Source organism: Vigna unguiculata, chromosome 9, assembly GCF_037176805.1.
Source record: "Vigna unguiculata cultivar grain cowpea cultivar isolate G323 ecotype 2 chromosome 9, ASM3717680v1, whole genome shotgun sequence".
Lineage (NCBI taxonomy): Eukaryota > Viridiplantae > Streptophyta > Magnoliopsida > Fabales > Fabaceae > Vigna > Vigna unguiculata.
In genome coordinates, this window is record NC_140800.1 from 3,896,845 (window position 1) to 3,914,216 (window position 17,372).

Consider the following 17,372-nt stretch of genomic DNA (forward strand, 5'->3'; position numbering starts at 1 on the left):
TTTCATACATTTAGTTTTTATCAATAGCCAGAAAACACTGATAAATTAGATCGCATGATAAACTTGCTTTATATATTGTTGTTTATTTTTGTTCTTTTATAAAAATTGATTTTGTTTGTGATATGAAGTTGGATAAAAACATAGTGACTTAATTACGCCAACCTTTTAGCTAAAAAGAAAGTACACGTTGAATTTGTTAATTCATTCATTTAAGATGCCTCTGAATGCAACCGAGATGAAGAAAACATGGGGTGAGGAAAAAATTGCCTTTCTATATGACCTTTTTTATCTTTTTAAAAGAAGTTTATAAAGAAACTTGTTTAAACTTTTTCCTTTTTTGGTTATTCATTCACTAATAAGGGACCTGCTGAAAGCTGTGGAGATTTTTGAAATGATGTATATGATGTCAAAACTTAAGAATTTTAATATATTGACACTCTCAAGAAAAAGGAGAGAAAAAAGTTCATTACTGAACAAGAATTAACAAACAATCAATACGGACACATGCAAAAAGATAGTGTCCTAAAGGGGGTGAGAGATTTGAATTTAAACATTTTTTCAAAGAAACTAAGAAAGATAAGCAGCTTATGAAAAAAAAAATGAAGAAATATAGAGATGAAATGGTTGGAATTGATTGATAAAATGTGAATTGAAAAAGTGTCATTCAGTATCAACATTGACATGGTAAGGAAAGGTGAAGCGTATCAATGAAATGAAATGCAGGAGCAAGTTTAAGCAGTTGTAAAGAAGATGAATGTATAAGTATTTTATGGAATGAAGGCTGAATGGAGAATGATGAAAAGAGAGGGGAAAGAAAGAAATAGATAGGTTAGGGTATGGATCAGTGAGAGGAAGTGCGAGAGTGTTTAGCGTTAGGCAAGACCTTGCACTGTTCAACGGCGTTCAGGAGGTCGTGGTCTCTGAACCCAATAAGGAATTGGGCCAGGCCTTCAAAAAAGAGCGCGGCCTGGTACACAGTCGTGGCGCTCATGATGTCCACAAGAACGCTCCGCCTCACGCGGTTCGCGTAAAGAACCACGTTCACCACCTCTTCCATATGCGCCTTAACGTCCGCGCCCACCGCCTCCTTGCCGGCGGCAATATTCTGCTCCTCCCAGCACTGGAACCAGTTCCCCACGACGCACTCCATGAAGGCGCTCTCGGCGTGTTTGAGGCGGTCTGAGAGGGTGGCGACGATGTGGCGGAGGCGGCACTCGATCTGGTCCATGCACGCGGTGAGAGAGTCAGAGGAGTTGCTCCACGCAAGGGCTACATGCCATGGACGGTCGGGGAAGGGGAGTGGGAGGTGGCGGCGGGGGTTGTTTCGGTGAGTCTCGGGGGGAGATTGTTGGTGGAGGAAGGAGCGGACGAGGTTGGTGAAGAGGAAGGGGTGGAGATCGGCAAGCCAGAGGAGAGGTTTTTCGAGGTTGTTGCGCCAGTCCTGGGAGAGGAGTTGGGTGGGGTCTGTGGTGGCGGCGGCGTCTAGGGCGTGGTAGTAGGATTGGAAGTGCTGGTGGAGCATCTCCACGTGGCTGGAGAGGATGGTGGATGACTCACCTGCGATGGACCGGCGAAGGAGGGGGAGGAGGTTGTTCTTTAGGGTGTTGAACCACTCCAAGTAGTACTCCTTGAACGCACGCGACTGCTTCTGCCGCCCGAACACTTTCAACATCTTTCTTTCTTCCTTCTTTAATCGCTCCAACGGCTACTTTTCCGCGCGGGTATACCCACCTAAAACTGAATCTTTTCATTTATACTTCTGCCTCTTACCGTACAACCACTTCAAAATTGAAATTGAAACTGAAACTTAATATACGCATTACTTTTTTTCTCCTTTTCCATTTTTTCTATCATGGTATAATGTCCACAATTATATCAGTTTAACCTGAAAAAGTGTCTTTATTCAATTTGAAGTTTACTACAATATTTAGATGCAAACACGAAATTGGTGGGAGAAGCTGTTCAGAATAATTGATCAAAACTCCGTAAAAGTTCATACATTAACAAATGGACATAAAAAATGAAATTTAAAATGGAAAAGGGAAAATATGCAACTCCAGGCCAGAGGACACCTCGCTCCAGATCTTCAGTGCAGCAGGAGATGGAAGCTTAAATCACCGCTGGTATGATAGCGGGGAGAATTATACATTACAAGAAGCGGAATTATTTAAAAGAATTAATTATTTAGCAATTCTAGAAGTGGAGCTCAGACAAACAAGTTAACAATATTTACAACAAATGCACCTAAAATGATCATCAACTGACGAAAGAAAAATACAATGAGCTCCTGCGAGAAAAAAAGAAAAAAACCAATTTTACAACATTTTGCTATTTACTCTGTCCTACTATACCTCAAGATTTGATTGAGAGATTGTTAGGACAGAATTAATGCTGCTGCAAATCAATACCAAGAAAGTCGATAGGATTTCTTCCGAGAGCAGCATCTTACAGAGGAGCCTGCTCCAAAGCCTGTATATATATTCTTTTTCCTTACGATGGCTCCTGTATCGCATATGTTTAGCTCACCCAAGTCTCTTTCACTAGCCATCTTTTGAGCAAGCCAAGTCAATTAAATAAATTTACATTATATATAAATGCGAGGGATCCTTATGTGAAAATTCAATTGCAAAGTGTCTGTCCATTATTCACCCATTGTACAAAAGTATCAGGATATTCCTCTAGAACTTTGGACTGGGCATCACGGTAGGATGACTCTGACCCAGTTCGCTCTCTTCCCTGAGAATATTACTAGGAATCAGCATCTCAAATGTGAAATAAAGACCAAAGCAATTTACAAGTCAAACTCACTTTCATCTATTTCAGGACTAATTACGGACATGGAGCTATTATGATCCTAAATCAGTAATATTGTGCACCAAATACATTTCTACAATCAGATCAACACGGCACAACATAACTATCGATACATGTCATGTTCTTGACCTGTCGTTATCGAGGAAGACCCTCCCCAAAAAACATGAGGCATCATGTTTATTGAGATATCATAAAAAAACTAAATGAAAATCATAAGCTCGTGATAATAAACTAAACATGTATAAGTACCACAAAAGAAATTTAATTTACTTCAAATTCAAATAGTTGTCTCATCCATTATCCTAACGTATCATAGAAGTAGTATGCCCGTGCTCCATAAATACCATGTCAGAAGGGCCGGTACCTTAGTGTTTGAGTCTAGAACGCTGGTGGAGGGAGTATCTCCTCCGATAATAACTCCATTAATAACATTTTCTGAAGAACTCCCAGCAATAGAAGAATTGGCAATTGAAAACCTGCATTCAATATCAATAGGCCTTACAATAATTATTTTATTTGGAGATATTATACAATGCAACTTAACTTAAGTAAATCTACTTCGGAGATATGTGTGATATGCTTATGTACATCATACACCCTGCACACATATTCTTAACCCAAGATTGTAATTCTCAAATATATTCAACATTTACCCTTCCCCACTCATTTTGTTGCTTCCATAACTCTCACTCCCAATAAAAAAATATTCTAACAAATACATATCTCTATAGGTACGATATGTAAATGCTTCACTGGAATGCGATTCAGCATTACCTTTCAAATGGCTCTTCTTCACATGAATTTGCTGAAGAAGACAGCCAATCCAGGTCAAGAAAGTTGGAACTGCTGAATGAGACCTCATGTGCAGAATGTGAAATATGTTCACTATCAATGTACCGCTCTCTTGGTGCGTCTCCAAAAAGCTGTCGACGAGGCAATGTGGGAGCGTACCTATAAAAACAAGAATAGCAAACCATTCATAAGATAACTAGATAGACATAACGAAGCAGAAAATAACTGAATATGTCATCAACCGAGCAAGAAGCAAGAGGTGTTTATTTTCTATTTTCTATTTTCAGTTCATATGTTTTATTATAATTACAGAGACTGCCTCAAATAGAAGAACAAACCTACCCTATCACAAAAACATATCCTGTCGACAGTCTTGATTTAGGTACTTGCGTTCTCAAGAAAAAAGGTATGCTATGATGAGAAGACAAAAAAAATATTCAAGACTGTTTATATGTTGACTGATAAGTTCTGTAGTTGCCATAGAACAAAGAGTAATTCATTGAGTTTTTCACAAATGGTATGGGAGGTCACTGGGACGGAGGTGGGAAGTAGAATTAGGATTCTTATCAGCCATAGGGGTCACTAAGTTCTTGATACAATATTGAAATAGAGAGAAAAAAAACAGAAAAACAGGTAAGAGATACACAAACAAACTGAGCTGTTATTTCTTGGTGAAAAAGTCGTTACAAGCTATTTATAGGGGATCTGTTCTGCTGACAGCTGTACAAATTATAACTATCTCGTAACTAACTATTCAAGAGAAAGCAATTAAGCAATGCTCTGTTTACAATATATTCAGAAGCCACATTATTCTTTTTTGTTGTTTTGATAAGAGCCACAAGCCACATTATCAAATCATCTATCTAGTATCAACACTTTCTTATCTCAGTCAGATGGATTAGTAAAGCAAAATTATAATTTTTAAGCATACTTATTCAAAACTAGATTATCCAATTGGGTAAACAGTGAGTTGGCATTTGAATCTGGGACTTCACCTTATGGGAGCACTATTAGGTGTAATTTTACTGTGACTTAATTTGTCCCTTCCTATATATGGTAACTGGATTACATGTTAACAGTCACATCACATTAATAATTACAATTACAAACCTTGAAAATGCGATGTCACTCTCAAATGTTGAAATTTCAGCAAATGAGTCACAAAAATCATTGTTTCCTTCTTCTGAGTGGTTCTGCAAACCTAGCTTTGAGAATTTTTCAATATTTGGATTTGGGGATGACGTAGGAAACCTGCCATGAATGATGCTTCCATCCGAGAAACACCTTTTGACAAATGACCTAAAATTCATAATTCAGACCACATAAGCTGCATCGCCAAGAACTTAATGATATTCACAAAAAGCCCACAATGATTTTGTAGTGTCAAATTATATGCTATCTCATTTAACAAAAAAATAAAGATCATGTCACAGTGCTAATGCCCAGACAGAAACATGCCATCCAAGTTTTAAAACACTTAAACTCTTCAAATTAAAATGATTCACCAACCCTCCATCTACGACACAAATGGATTTAAAAGCTATTCCCACAAATCACCACAGCTACACTTTAAATCCTCGTAGCAAATTCTAACAGCAACTTGATGACTGTTATACCACAGTTAAAAAATGCCAGGCTTCATTAGCAGACAGATTTGCATACGTGAAAATGCAAAATAAGTCAGTATTTACCATAAATCTTCAAAAATCACACTTGTTGCTGCATTTGAGTTAGTTAAGAGGCTTGTTTACAAAAGATTGACAAAGCTCACGCCCAATCTCTTTAATATGCATTGACATAGAAACTCAGATTATGTTTTGGGCCAAATGTGCACAACAAAGATAAGATTAGTCAGTCATAAACCGAGTTCTAATAATTGTTCATGTTTTTCCTATCGAAATTATAAACTTCAATCATATACTCTATTTTTAAAACATAGTGGCAAAAGCAGTTCACCATGTAAGTTGCCAAAAGCACTACTAGCATGTCAACCACACTCTGTCAAATTTCATCTAAAAACCGATTGGCATTAAAACAAAGTTCTCCAATAAATATATTATCCACACCCTAAGAAGTGAGGTAGGTGATATAGGACTTCCCAATACCCTTTCCAGATAGATTACCAAAACCAGTCAAGCCTATAGGCAATTATTAGGTAAGGTACAGGATCTGATACCATGTTAGCTTTCACCTTAAAACCTATTTGCATTAAGCGAAGTAGTCCAAAAAATATATAAACCGCATGAGCTGCACTCCAAGAAATGTTGTGGCAGGTGATGCTGGAATTCCCAACACTCATCATAAACCACGCTAAAGTGGTGAACCAAAGAATGTTCCAGTCAAGTGAAGAACCTATAAATTTCTGAAGAACAGGATACTATTTTCCCTGAGTATAGACAACCATGACCGATGTAAGTAAGGATACACTATGAGAAAGAATGTATATCATCAGAAAGTTGGCACTTGACACTCATGCCAACAACTAATTATCCCACGCCTCTATATAGGAAGGACTCTTTCTTAAGAACAGCTATATGAATAATTACAACAGGCTAGGGCTTGGGCTTACTAGATCTCATCTCAAAATTCACTCTTAGTTCCTTTACTTCATTATTTACAAAGAGAATGTTTTAAGAATTATACCTGAGGTAGGAAATTTCACATGGACAAACTCTTAAAATCCCAGGTATTTACCGAATGAAGAAAGAAAAAAGGGTGTGCACATATATTAAATTCAAATACCTTGCATCATCATCCCCATGTCTCCCTATATCATAATGTTGATCTGAACCCAAATCCCATAGAGCAGGCTTACCCACTTGGGGCTGAAAATGCCCCAGGAATCTGTGCCAAGAAAAAGGAAGACTAGTTTACTATTATGAGACAATAATTAATTGATTAATAACACGAAAGAGACAATCTTTGCAAACTGGAACATATAATAATATATTAAAATTATAACTAGTATAGATAATTTAAAATGGAGATAGCATAAGGTCACAATCAAGTGAAAAATATGGAAACTTCGGCAAATCCAGAAACAGGTTAAGATTTGTACTAGATAAAAATAAGTGCAGTAATGTACGTAATGCCAGTGCAACTACCTCCACAACTCACTACAGTCAAAGGAAATTCATTTATTAGGGATACACCAAGTACAACCCATAGAGAGAGACTTTCGCTCAACTCTAACGTTTTTCTTCTCTACGTTTCCCAGTTGAGAATTTGGTAGGGGGCTATTAATGGAAAATTGGGTATTATAGGCACTCAAGTTCCACATCAAGCACGCTAAGTGGAGTAATAAGACAAGCTTTGAATCCAACCACGGGAAAAAAATATTACTTGGAGATAATAAACAGTTAAGAAATACATGACCGTGGCACATACATGTTAATTGCATTTTGCTTCTCAGCATCCATGTAAGCATTGCTGTAATATCGTTGAAGAGTCCTAAAGAACTCCTGGGATTGTGTTGCAGCTTTCCATTGTCCCCTCCTCTGAGAGAATATCTACATTGCAAAGTGGAAAAGAAGTTAAAGAAAAAGACCATACAATGAACAAATCAATTAGCATTTTCCAACATGTACTTTACCCATTTAACAATGAAAAAAAAAATAAAGCATCCGAGGAAGAAAGAAAATCGTCATTGGGCTACTGTGAATTGCAGGGGTACATTATAGAGTTAGTGGAGATAATACTTGATTGAAAACCAATAGTTAAGGTTATTATAAAATACCAGTCCAACAAATTGTGAAGTTGTTAAAATCCCAATCATTGATTTCCAGTCAACAGCTACAACTCTGGACTATGCCCAAGTTAAGGTACATCTTGCACTATATAGGAGCCAAACCCAAAATTCTGAAGATTGACCAAGTTTATAATGGAATTACCATTCTGAAAAATTAAAATTTAACTCCAATAGGGATAATGAGGTTTCCAACTTTTTATATGTTATATGATAGTCATCATTAGTGGCAGTAACACTTCCAAGTTTGTTTATGTAATCAGAAACTGATGCAAGTACGCAATCCGAGACATAAGTCTATTCTCAAGTCCTATAAATGAGAAAGCAAACAAGACTACTAATACAATTGAATACGATCCAACTCAGATAACATAGGAACACATTTAAATTGGCATTATTGGCAGTAAACCACAAAATAATTATCATTGGGCTGATTGATAGAGATTTCTCCTTTGGTATATCTATTTAATTTTGTCCAGCTAAAATTGTCTTCAAAAACTAAGATTAACAATGATCTTGTCTATTATAAAGTTTAAACCAATTATAAAGTTAATATAAGCTTTATTTGAAAGATTTTAAAGGTCAGTTCCCTAGATAAATATAAGTGCTAACTGAAGCAATTGCAAAGAACATCATAAGTAATCACCTTCTTATGTGCAGCAGAACCACCATACTGATGTGCAAGAGTGTCACCCATCCGCTCATAAAATCCCATCAAATCATCACTTACAGGATCATCAAGGTCAATTTTCAGGTGGTCAATAATTCCCAGAGCATGAAGCTGGTGGCCAAGAGCAGCCAACCCATATGCATATTGTGCAACATTAGTGCGATCTAAGCAGTCTATACAATTAGTTCGAAGAACCCCCCTCTGGAACATGGGTGACTTAACAAAATGATTTCCGTTAGCATGGTTGTCTTCTCCACTAGGTTTCCTCTCTAAATTATTTCCATCTTCATTGTCAACATCAACATGTCTCGTGGGTTGAAAGCTTCCCTTATCAATATTGTCATATGCGAAACTTAACATCAATAATATAAACAAAAGATGTCAGTGGATGAACGTAACGTCAAATATTAATGCCTTTATCTCGGCACATGTATTAACACCTTAATAACATTCCTTAATGCTATTCACAGAAAACTTTATATCATTGTACATTGTCTTAATACTTTCCTCTAGAAATTTCACAAATACACCCAATGTTTCAACGAAATAGTGAAAGACGTTGGAGGAAAATGAAAAACTTACTCAATAGGTGGTCTTTCTATACATTCTTCGAGTCTAGAAGTTGGTGACACTTGGCAATATAAAAAACCTGTTAATGTTAAAGCATATGTAGCCACTTTCCCCAGAAGTAGTAAAACATTTGTAGCTTTGCTGGAAATAGAACAGATAAAAAGAACATAAAACTATATTAGTTTATTCAGAGAACAATTTTAGTTTAATTGTTAAAAAGAAAAAATTGTAGGATAAGACACTAACCTCTGAAAATGTTTAAGATCCCAATGAAGAAACCTCAATTTGTTCTCCTTTGATAAATCTTTGTTAATGAAATTGATGGCATTACCAAACTCAGAACGAAGAATGGACTCGCGAGGCTTCCTCTCATGTGACTGTTGGTTAAATAGTAACAATATCAATTACTTAAGAATCTAACCAAATTAAAAAAGACAGAAGAAATCAACACCTTTCTATTATAAAATACAAGAAAAATGCTTATTGAGGAAATTAGACAATTGATAAAATGGGAAAAATAAAATAAACTCCTTCAAAGAAGAAAAACTACCTTTATCAAATTCAAAATTATTATGGGATTCCCATATCTTTTGACGAGATCTTCAAAGTGAAGTTTGGTGGCTTGATAATTCTGATCTTTCTTTGACACTGACGAAGACCAAGTGAAAACATAAGCAAACAGATAGTGCCTCATACATTAGGTGGGGAAGAGAAGATAAGAAAAACATAACTCGAAAAGTGCTAGTATTCAGGAAATGGTAAGGCATACATATGATATCAGGCTTAAGATTCAGACGTGAAGTTTCCTGTGACCAGAACAGGGGGATTGAACCCCGATTCTGGACAACAGAGCATATTTGGACGGGAAGACCTTCAGGAACATCCTCAAATACAATTTGCTCTGTCTCCACATCATTTGCTACTCTACCCTTGTCATTTAATCCTCGTCTCAAATACCTACATAGCAATAACCACATAAATGAAGTTGCAAGTTGCACATATAATCTGGCAAATATATAATATTAGAATCCTGACTAGAGCTTGGAGAAATGAGAAACCTAAAATTAAAGTAAAGCTGGTATATTTGGTAAAATTAACTTGCACTGAATTTCTAGTAAGGAGTCTGATGGGAAAACTCAGCACTCAACCCCAATTGTAAAAAATTCTAATTTTTTGTGTATTAGTGGAAAATATTTGTATTTCATAAGATAAACAAGATTTTATAATAAATAAAATTAAATATCATGTAATGATTACATAAGGAAAAGGTTGCTCCTGAATACATTAGGTATCCATGAATATATGCAATTCCACTTAAATTTATTATCAGTGCAGTATCTTTTCAATTCAGCACTAAAATTAAACAGGCCCGAGTATTTTAGGCACTGAATCTGATAATATCTCCACAACCTTAAAGGCTCTCTGTTTATTCTTTAAAAGGAAAACATCCATTAATGAGTAACTGCAATATAATTTTTTAAAATGGAAAGTAGAGTATTTAATGCTTTCTTATGAATATTTGAAAGGAACAAACAAAATTGGAAAATCATCCTTTGATGTCTAGAAAATACTGCCAACTGATAGGGCAACAGGTGAAACAAACCATGATAGGGAAACTTCATCAGTCCATACTGTAATTATGACCCTATCCTCACATATTTGACAGTCGGTAACATTCGATCATGGACAAATTCAAAGTGTGTAAGTTCTTGTTTTATATAAATCCTACAATATTTGAGAGTGAGCAACACTTCACAATATCATTTCAAAGAAAAGTCAACCATTTACTCCATTGGATAACACCACCACAACAACAAGCACATAAGGCAATTTAACGAAAAATGGGTCTTGAGTCCAGTGCTAGTTAATTTGCCAATTACCCAGCAGCACCAAAGTTCAATCTTCTCTTGCTTGCATTTTTCCATCTTAATTTCTTTTTTCGCCTTTACCTTTGTCCAATCTTCTAGTTTTAAGAGTATTCTATCAAACAGCCAAGGATGATTGAATATACCAGATATAGATGGGTTCTAGTTAATACGACCTGAACATAAAATGAAGAACTCTATTCTTTCCACATGCTACAGTCCACAATACCACCCAGAAGTAATATATAGTAGCACCATGAAATACAACAGAACAGGGGTATAGCATTACTAAACGGGAACAAGATAATGATATTATAACAGCCCTGCTACACAGCCATTGAAAATAGCCTGAATCTAACTTGAAATAACATGTGGCAAACAGACTGTTAAACTATAGGAAAGAAAGAAACCTTGAGTTGAAACAGTATGTTTGAGACAAAATGGGTGACTTAATTTATATTGATAAAATAGAATCAATACAATAGAGAAGATTTGATATTCTTTTTAATAATAAAGATATAACATGATAATAAGTAAAAAATTCTGATTATAAATGATTTATCCCTTATTTCTATTATTATAATAACACTCCATTGATGGAATTTTCTAAACCAGTCAGGACCTTGTATAGAACATGATCAAAATGTAGGTGCATGGCATGAAGAATCGTAACCATGTAGAACTTATCCAACTTCTTAGAACATCTGCAATTCCTTAGCAATTGATTGGGCTTTAACAATAAAAGAAGAAATGTCAAGATCCATTTGTTCAACAGATACTGGTTTATGAGAAGAGTCATAAAGGTGTTGAATATCATTTGCAAAAATAATCTTGGCCTAAGGGAATTACAAGTTTTGAATGTTGTAAGAGTTCCCATGGCAAAAGGCACAAAGTTGAACCCATATTCTTCCCACGTTCAATCCGATTGTATTTTACTATTATCTTAGTGATCATGAAAACCTTGACCAAAAACCCAAAACTCAAGAAATTAGACCAAGATATGTGATTTTTCCATTAAGTTTTTATGAAAAAAAATTTGTTAACCTAGAAAAGGAGTAGTAGGTCCAAAGGCCACTTTAGATAAGAGAATATATAACATAGGGGTGAAAAGGGAAACCCTCAAGGTGTCCAAGAGACACTCGACGTCCCTCTTGACAAGGCTTTTACTTACAACCTACCAATAGAACCCCTATGTCATAGCATTATTTCTCTCTCACCAGTGGTGATGCATCTCAAATCAAATCTCATGTTTGGCGGGGTGCTTCACTTTCACCTTGACCAACCCAATGTCATATCATGTTGAAGATCTCACATCGATTAGAAATATAACCAAACCAAATTTGTTTGGGTCTATCATGTCACCCCTTATTAGACCCATATCTATTATCATGTTCGAGATCTCTAGTACTTAGTGTAAAGACGTGTGTTAAAAATTCCACATTGATTAAAGATATGACCAAATTATAGTATATAATTGAGTGTAAACCTCATCTTTCCAAGATGGTTACGAGATTGAATAGGCTTAAAGTCCACTTTCTAAAATTGTATTATAACTTCTCCAAGCAAGAGTTGTTGAAATTATTGTGTCACCTATTATTGGATTGCTATCAAACCACCCATAAATATATATTTCCATACTTAAGATGTGTAGTCCTCAGTGAGAGTTTGTTCAACATCCCATATCAACTAGAGATATGACCAAGTCAAATTTGTTTGGGCCTATCATGCCACTTATTATGAAACCTCCATCTATTACCACATTCAAAATGTCAATATTCGGTGTAAGGAGTTGTGTTAGAGATCTTATATCAACTATAGAAATGGTCAAATTATAATATATAAAAGTGGGTGCAAATATCACCTTACCTAGCCAGTTTCTGTTATGCTTAAAATTCACTTTTCCAAGATATCCTTTGACCTAAGGGTTATCATAGCCAAAGCAGCCACAAGACTTCATTCCTGAGTTGCTGGTCCAAAGCAAATATTTGTACAGTGCATTATGGCACATTAGAGCTTGTATCTAGCCACTACCTTTGCCGACCACTACCAAAGAGTTTCTGAACACACCCATCCATCATTGCTTCAGTTCATCAATCCATAAGGTTTGTTGGTTCTCATCCTCTGAGATCTGTATCGCCAGACCCAGAACAGAGTCAATATTCATCCATTCCAACTCGATTCTGCTGATTTAGTATGTTATGATACCAAAAATACTAAACTCCATGTGAATGTATTGATTGGGAGAGGACTAAGGACTCGCATCAGATCACAACTTAAGCAACTTTGACTATCATGTTGCCTTCTCTCTTCTTTTTTGCTTTCATTGTTATGTTAAGAAGCCTTGCAAAGAGCTCGCTTGTCAAAACTTAATCATGTAAATTTCTTTTCAAATACTAATGCCATTAAAAATTTTAGACAAGGATTCCATGGACCATTTCTTTATAATTATATTAGAGTCGTGGCAACAAGTCAAAACAGGTAGAAAATACAAAAATTACTAGAGCATAAGGAACACAAACTCAATACAATGAAACTTTCATACCTAGTACCAGCATAATGGCGAGATCGTCGTGCAATGAGAGTAAGAATGAACTCCCGCCCAGATATTGCAAGTGTTTCCTAAAGAAGCCACAAAATAGACATTAGAACTTCAAGCATGAGTTGACACAGCACAACTACTTGATCTGAATATGAGATAATAGTACATGACCATATTCTTATGAAGGTATCTAGCCCAGAAATGAAAACTTAAGATGCAATGTCATCTAGATGTGTTGAACACTTATACTAATACTAATAACAAGAAAATAAAGTATATTTTTTTTTGTCACTTGAATGAGTCATATCAGAATGGTATTCACTTTAATGAGAAAAGTTTATCATATATTCTTGCAATGGCACTAAGAGACACTAAGAATCACCTGTTTAAAAAAGCCGTATATCAGTGCAACTGTCCAAATAGTATTCTGGAGGTGATTCCTAATTCCTCGAGTCAAAAACTCATTCCAGACAAACATGGTCTCATAAAGGACGTGGCTTGTTTCACTATCACACAAATTCCTTTGAAGACTACGCATGATACAGTATGAGTAGCTAAAATAGAAATCCTTCGTAAGGTCAACCGTTAATAGAAGCTTCTTGTATCTAAAAAGTGAACGAAAAAAAAAGTTAATACAAAAGCACAAAACATTAAGAACAATAAATTTGAGATTGTAGCAAAACATTAAGCACAAAATATTTTGTCTAAATCAAAAGATGGTAGCAAATAGCAAGCATTAAGAATAATCACCAAACAATTCAATTTTATGCAACATTTCTATAAGGAGCAAAAAGTAATCAAAATTCACATCTCAATAATCAGCAGACATGTTTATAATGAATAAAAAAACCTTTTCACCTTTTGACATTCTTTTTACTTAGGCCAAGGAGATGGGATGCAATTTTAACCTCAAGTTTTCCACTAACTTATTAACTTTAAATATCTTATGAACAATAGGCAGTTAAAATAATTTAAATTGAAAGACGACACAAAAAGAATAAATCTGAAGCAACATTCTGTTTCAAAATAGTAAATATAAATGCACGTATATGATGGGCATCCCTTGCGATAACATCCAGTTTTTCTTTTTAACTAGAAAAGTAAAATCAATATAACATCAAAAATTTAAAGACCTGTTTTCATCGATGTTAGATTGAACAGAAGGATTTTGCAGTGAAATCATCTCACTCTTTGAGACAGCATATACTGTATGACCACAGATTGCACCAATTTTCCTTCTTTTTGTGATGACCACCATGTAGTATGGCCCTAAAAATTTTATGAACCCTGGATGCAGAATAACAAATCAAGATATAAATTCATAACTTCTCAAAGGTCAACTGAAAAATACACATCAGATCAACATACCAATAATTCCATAACAAGTTGTAACAAATTTCAGTCCACCTGTGGACCTATTCCCCTCATGTATACGTCTCAACAGATCAGAACATTCACTTTCTGTGTATGTGGTGGAATCTTCAAGCACACTCAGCTCGGATGGCTCTAGACGGTCAATTTTTAACACTTTCCAATAAGTCCTGCTCTTGTCCCTTCCTATCATGTAAAAGTTCTGTGGCACAAACAGGGAAAAAACTTTTAAATAAAGAAACATTTGATAAACACAACTTCAAAAGTATCCAACCATGAAACTCGGCATTTTCTCAAAATGTGATATCCAAAGTTTAATATACACATTGGATTACAACAGGCATGATAATTCAACGGTGCAATTGTAAAACACATCGTCTAAATCATAAACAGGCCATAGAAGACCCACTTTTAAAGTGAAGGCATATTGCACTCTAGCGTAAAATGAAATAGGAAGCATCACCCACAAAGAAGCTCACGTGTATACCATAAAAATTACAGTCAAATTTATTTTGGAAATGTAAAAAACCATTATAATAAAGCAAGAAATTAAGATTTGTTCGGATGAGCTTCTCAAGAAGTCCCTCTAAGAAAAAAATAAGTAAAAAATAAAATTAACTTCTCCCTAAACTGAAATTAATTTATGTACAAGTTAAAATAAAAATTTAGAGAAACTATACGACAGAACTTCGATAACATGCATATCATCACAGCATACGATGGTGAGCGAGAAAGAAGCGCATTGACCTTACTTCTAATACTATTTATTAACCTTCGTATCATAGCCCCTCAACTCAATTATAAGGAAGAGGAAAAACAAAATTCTTCTTCTACAATACGTCGATACAGAACAAGCCAGCCAATAAGCAACCAAGAAATAAAGACGTAGAACTAAAATTTAGCTACAACGTATTTTTCACACGAAACGATCAATTGCGACAAAAATAAAGGGATCTCAGCAGAATCAGAGTTCAGAGTTCAGACCTTACTACAACAACAACTAAAAAACGGAAATTGGAAAGAACAAGAAAAGTGCATAATAGCATACAAATACACACCGATAGAGTCTCATATAGCCGGAACTTTTGCATACAAATATTTGCGGGAGGAGGAGGAGGTGAAGAGTGAGAAGAAGGTTCATTCTCCGAAGATGCCATGGCTGCTCCTTCGCCCAATTATTCAGATCCCCCGAGCCTCGGGCTCAGAGGGAAACCATCAAAAACGCATGCAAAGTGTAGCCAATAAAATCACCCAACGTTCTCGCACACAACGATCACCACCACCTAACACGAGGAGAAGGCACAAAACCACCAATGCTCCAAAACACACAACTCCATGCTCTCAAAAACCCTAGGTTGCTTCAAATACAGCATTCTCCCACCCCCAAATTCATCGAACCTCCCTCCACATTCCACCGCCTCTTCCTCCTGCACCACCGCCACCAACCACCACCTCCCCCGCCATCACCCGCGGCAACCCGCGTTACTCTCCCTCCGATGAGACTCAACCTCACCGCGAAGAATCTCCACCGCACAGATCGAAATTTCACAAACTACGGATTGCGTGATTTTGTAGCTACGAAGCGGAAGTCGCAGAGAATAAAAAGCACGTGCGTGTTGCGAAAAACGGAAACTCGAAACGCAGCGTTTAAAGACGCTAGCGCGAGATCGAAGATATAGAAGAAGATGAAAAAAAAAGGAGAGATTTGAGAGGTTGAAGAAGGAAAAGTTTGGAGCACGGGAACGAACGGGAAGAGAAGAGAAGAAGAACGACCAACAGCTAATAATTGATTCAATTTTTGTTTACTTTAAATTTATATATATTATTTATTTATATTATTATACTGTATTTAATTTTTGCGAAGTTGTGATTTATTGACAGCTCAGTGGTCACAGATCCAAAGAGAAAAGAAGAAGCAAAGCCACACAATTAAAAATCTGAAATAAATAAGTATGAGAAGTTATTTTCATTTTAGAATAACTATATATTGGAGTGAATTAGATGGAAGAGATTGTTTGGCAATAATTGTAAGTATTATATGCGATTTTGGTATAGTCTGAAATCTGAATTGTTGTTTGTTTCAACGACCGCGGAGTAAATGTGATTGTGAACTAACGTGGCATTTAAACTTTCTTGCCCACTCCAATGGAACAAAGTCGCATGAATGAATCCTGTGCATTGCATAAATATTTGTAAACAAACATCAACCACTGGGCTATATTTTATTTGGGCTTTGTTTGGGTGCTACTCAAAATCAGAAGTAGAAAAAAAAATGTAAATATAGATAATAGTTAGTTTTTTATATTCATCTTCTTGTTTTGCTAATAATACACAAATTTCACTCTTTATTATCATATTATCACTTTGTCTATTATTTCTTGGTGATAGTATTTTATAACATGTTGATTTTAATGAAATATTTTTATTAACTTTTAATAACCCAATAAAATATTTATCTTTTAGCTGGAGAATTATTAATTTTATTTCACCGAAACAAGGACCTCGCTATTTTTTTTTTCTTCATGTTATGTCATCGTGTTTTTATTTAACACAGGCTGTATTAAAATTAGTTATTCCGTTGAATTGACATATTAATTCTCACAAGAAACTAAGTCACCTTCTTTTCTTAAAGTTTAGGCTTTTATTCCTTCATAAATTGTATTGTATTTACATGATATAAATATATAGTTATGAATCAACTATATAACTAAAAAAAAAAACAACGTATTAGAGAAAATTTTAAAATGCTACAATTAATATCCTGACACCTATCTATTTCTTTATTTATTACAGAAAAGTATTGTTTTCTTATAAACAAAAAATATAATACCGACCTTCGACCAAACCAAATCACATGAAAAATAAATATTAAATTAATAATAATTGAATTTAAAATATTTTTTTATGTTTTAAACTTTAACATATATTTCGATAGATGTTAAACAATAGTAAATAAGACTCACAGTACCATTAAATTATTATACTATAATAAGTAAAATTGTATTT

The 17,372-nt window shown here is 35.2% G+C and overlaps 2 protein-coding genes across 2 annotated transcripts; both read right to left on the reverse strand.

Annotated features, from left to right (window-relative positions):
- Nucleotides 1-401: 401 nt before the first annotated feature.
- On the reverse strand, nt 402-1,842 carry INP1 (transcription factor). The gene has a single exon (XM_028086824.2). It carries the CDS (start codon nt 1,670-1,672, stop codon nt 842-844), a length of 831 nt encoding a protein of 276 aa, XP_027942625.1. The 5' UTR covers nt 1,673-1,842; the 3' UTR covers nt 402-841.
- Nucleotides 1,843-1,945: 103 nt separating this feature from the next.
- LOC114196239 (phosphoinositide phosphatase SAC3-like) lies at nt 1,946-16,154 on the reverse strand. The gene is made up of 16 exons (XM_028086823.2): nt 15,425-16,154; nt 14,364-14,568; nt 14,129-14,282; nt 13,378-13,600; nt 12,999-13,075; nt 9,361-9,548; nt 9,142-9,239; nt 8,838-8,968; nt 8,604-8,732; nt 7,998-8,373; nt 6,994-7,115; nt 6,349-6,450; nt 4,717-4,905; nt 3,589-3,765; nt 3,179-3,290; nt 1,946-2,736 (listed from the first exon to the last, which is right to left on the reverse strand). Exons 1-16 carry the CDS (start codon nt 15,521-15,523, stop codon nt 2,620-2,622), a joined length of 2,499 nt encoding a protein of 832 aa, XP_027942624.2. The 5' UTR covers nt 15,524-16,154; the 3' UTR covers nt 1,946-2,619.
- Between the last annotated feature and the right edge of the window lie 1,218 nt (nt 16,155-17,372).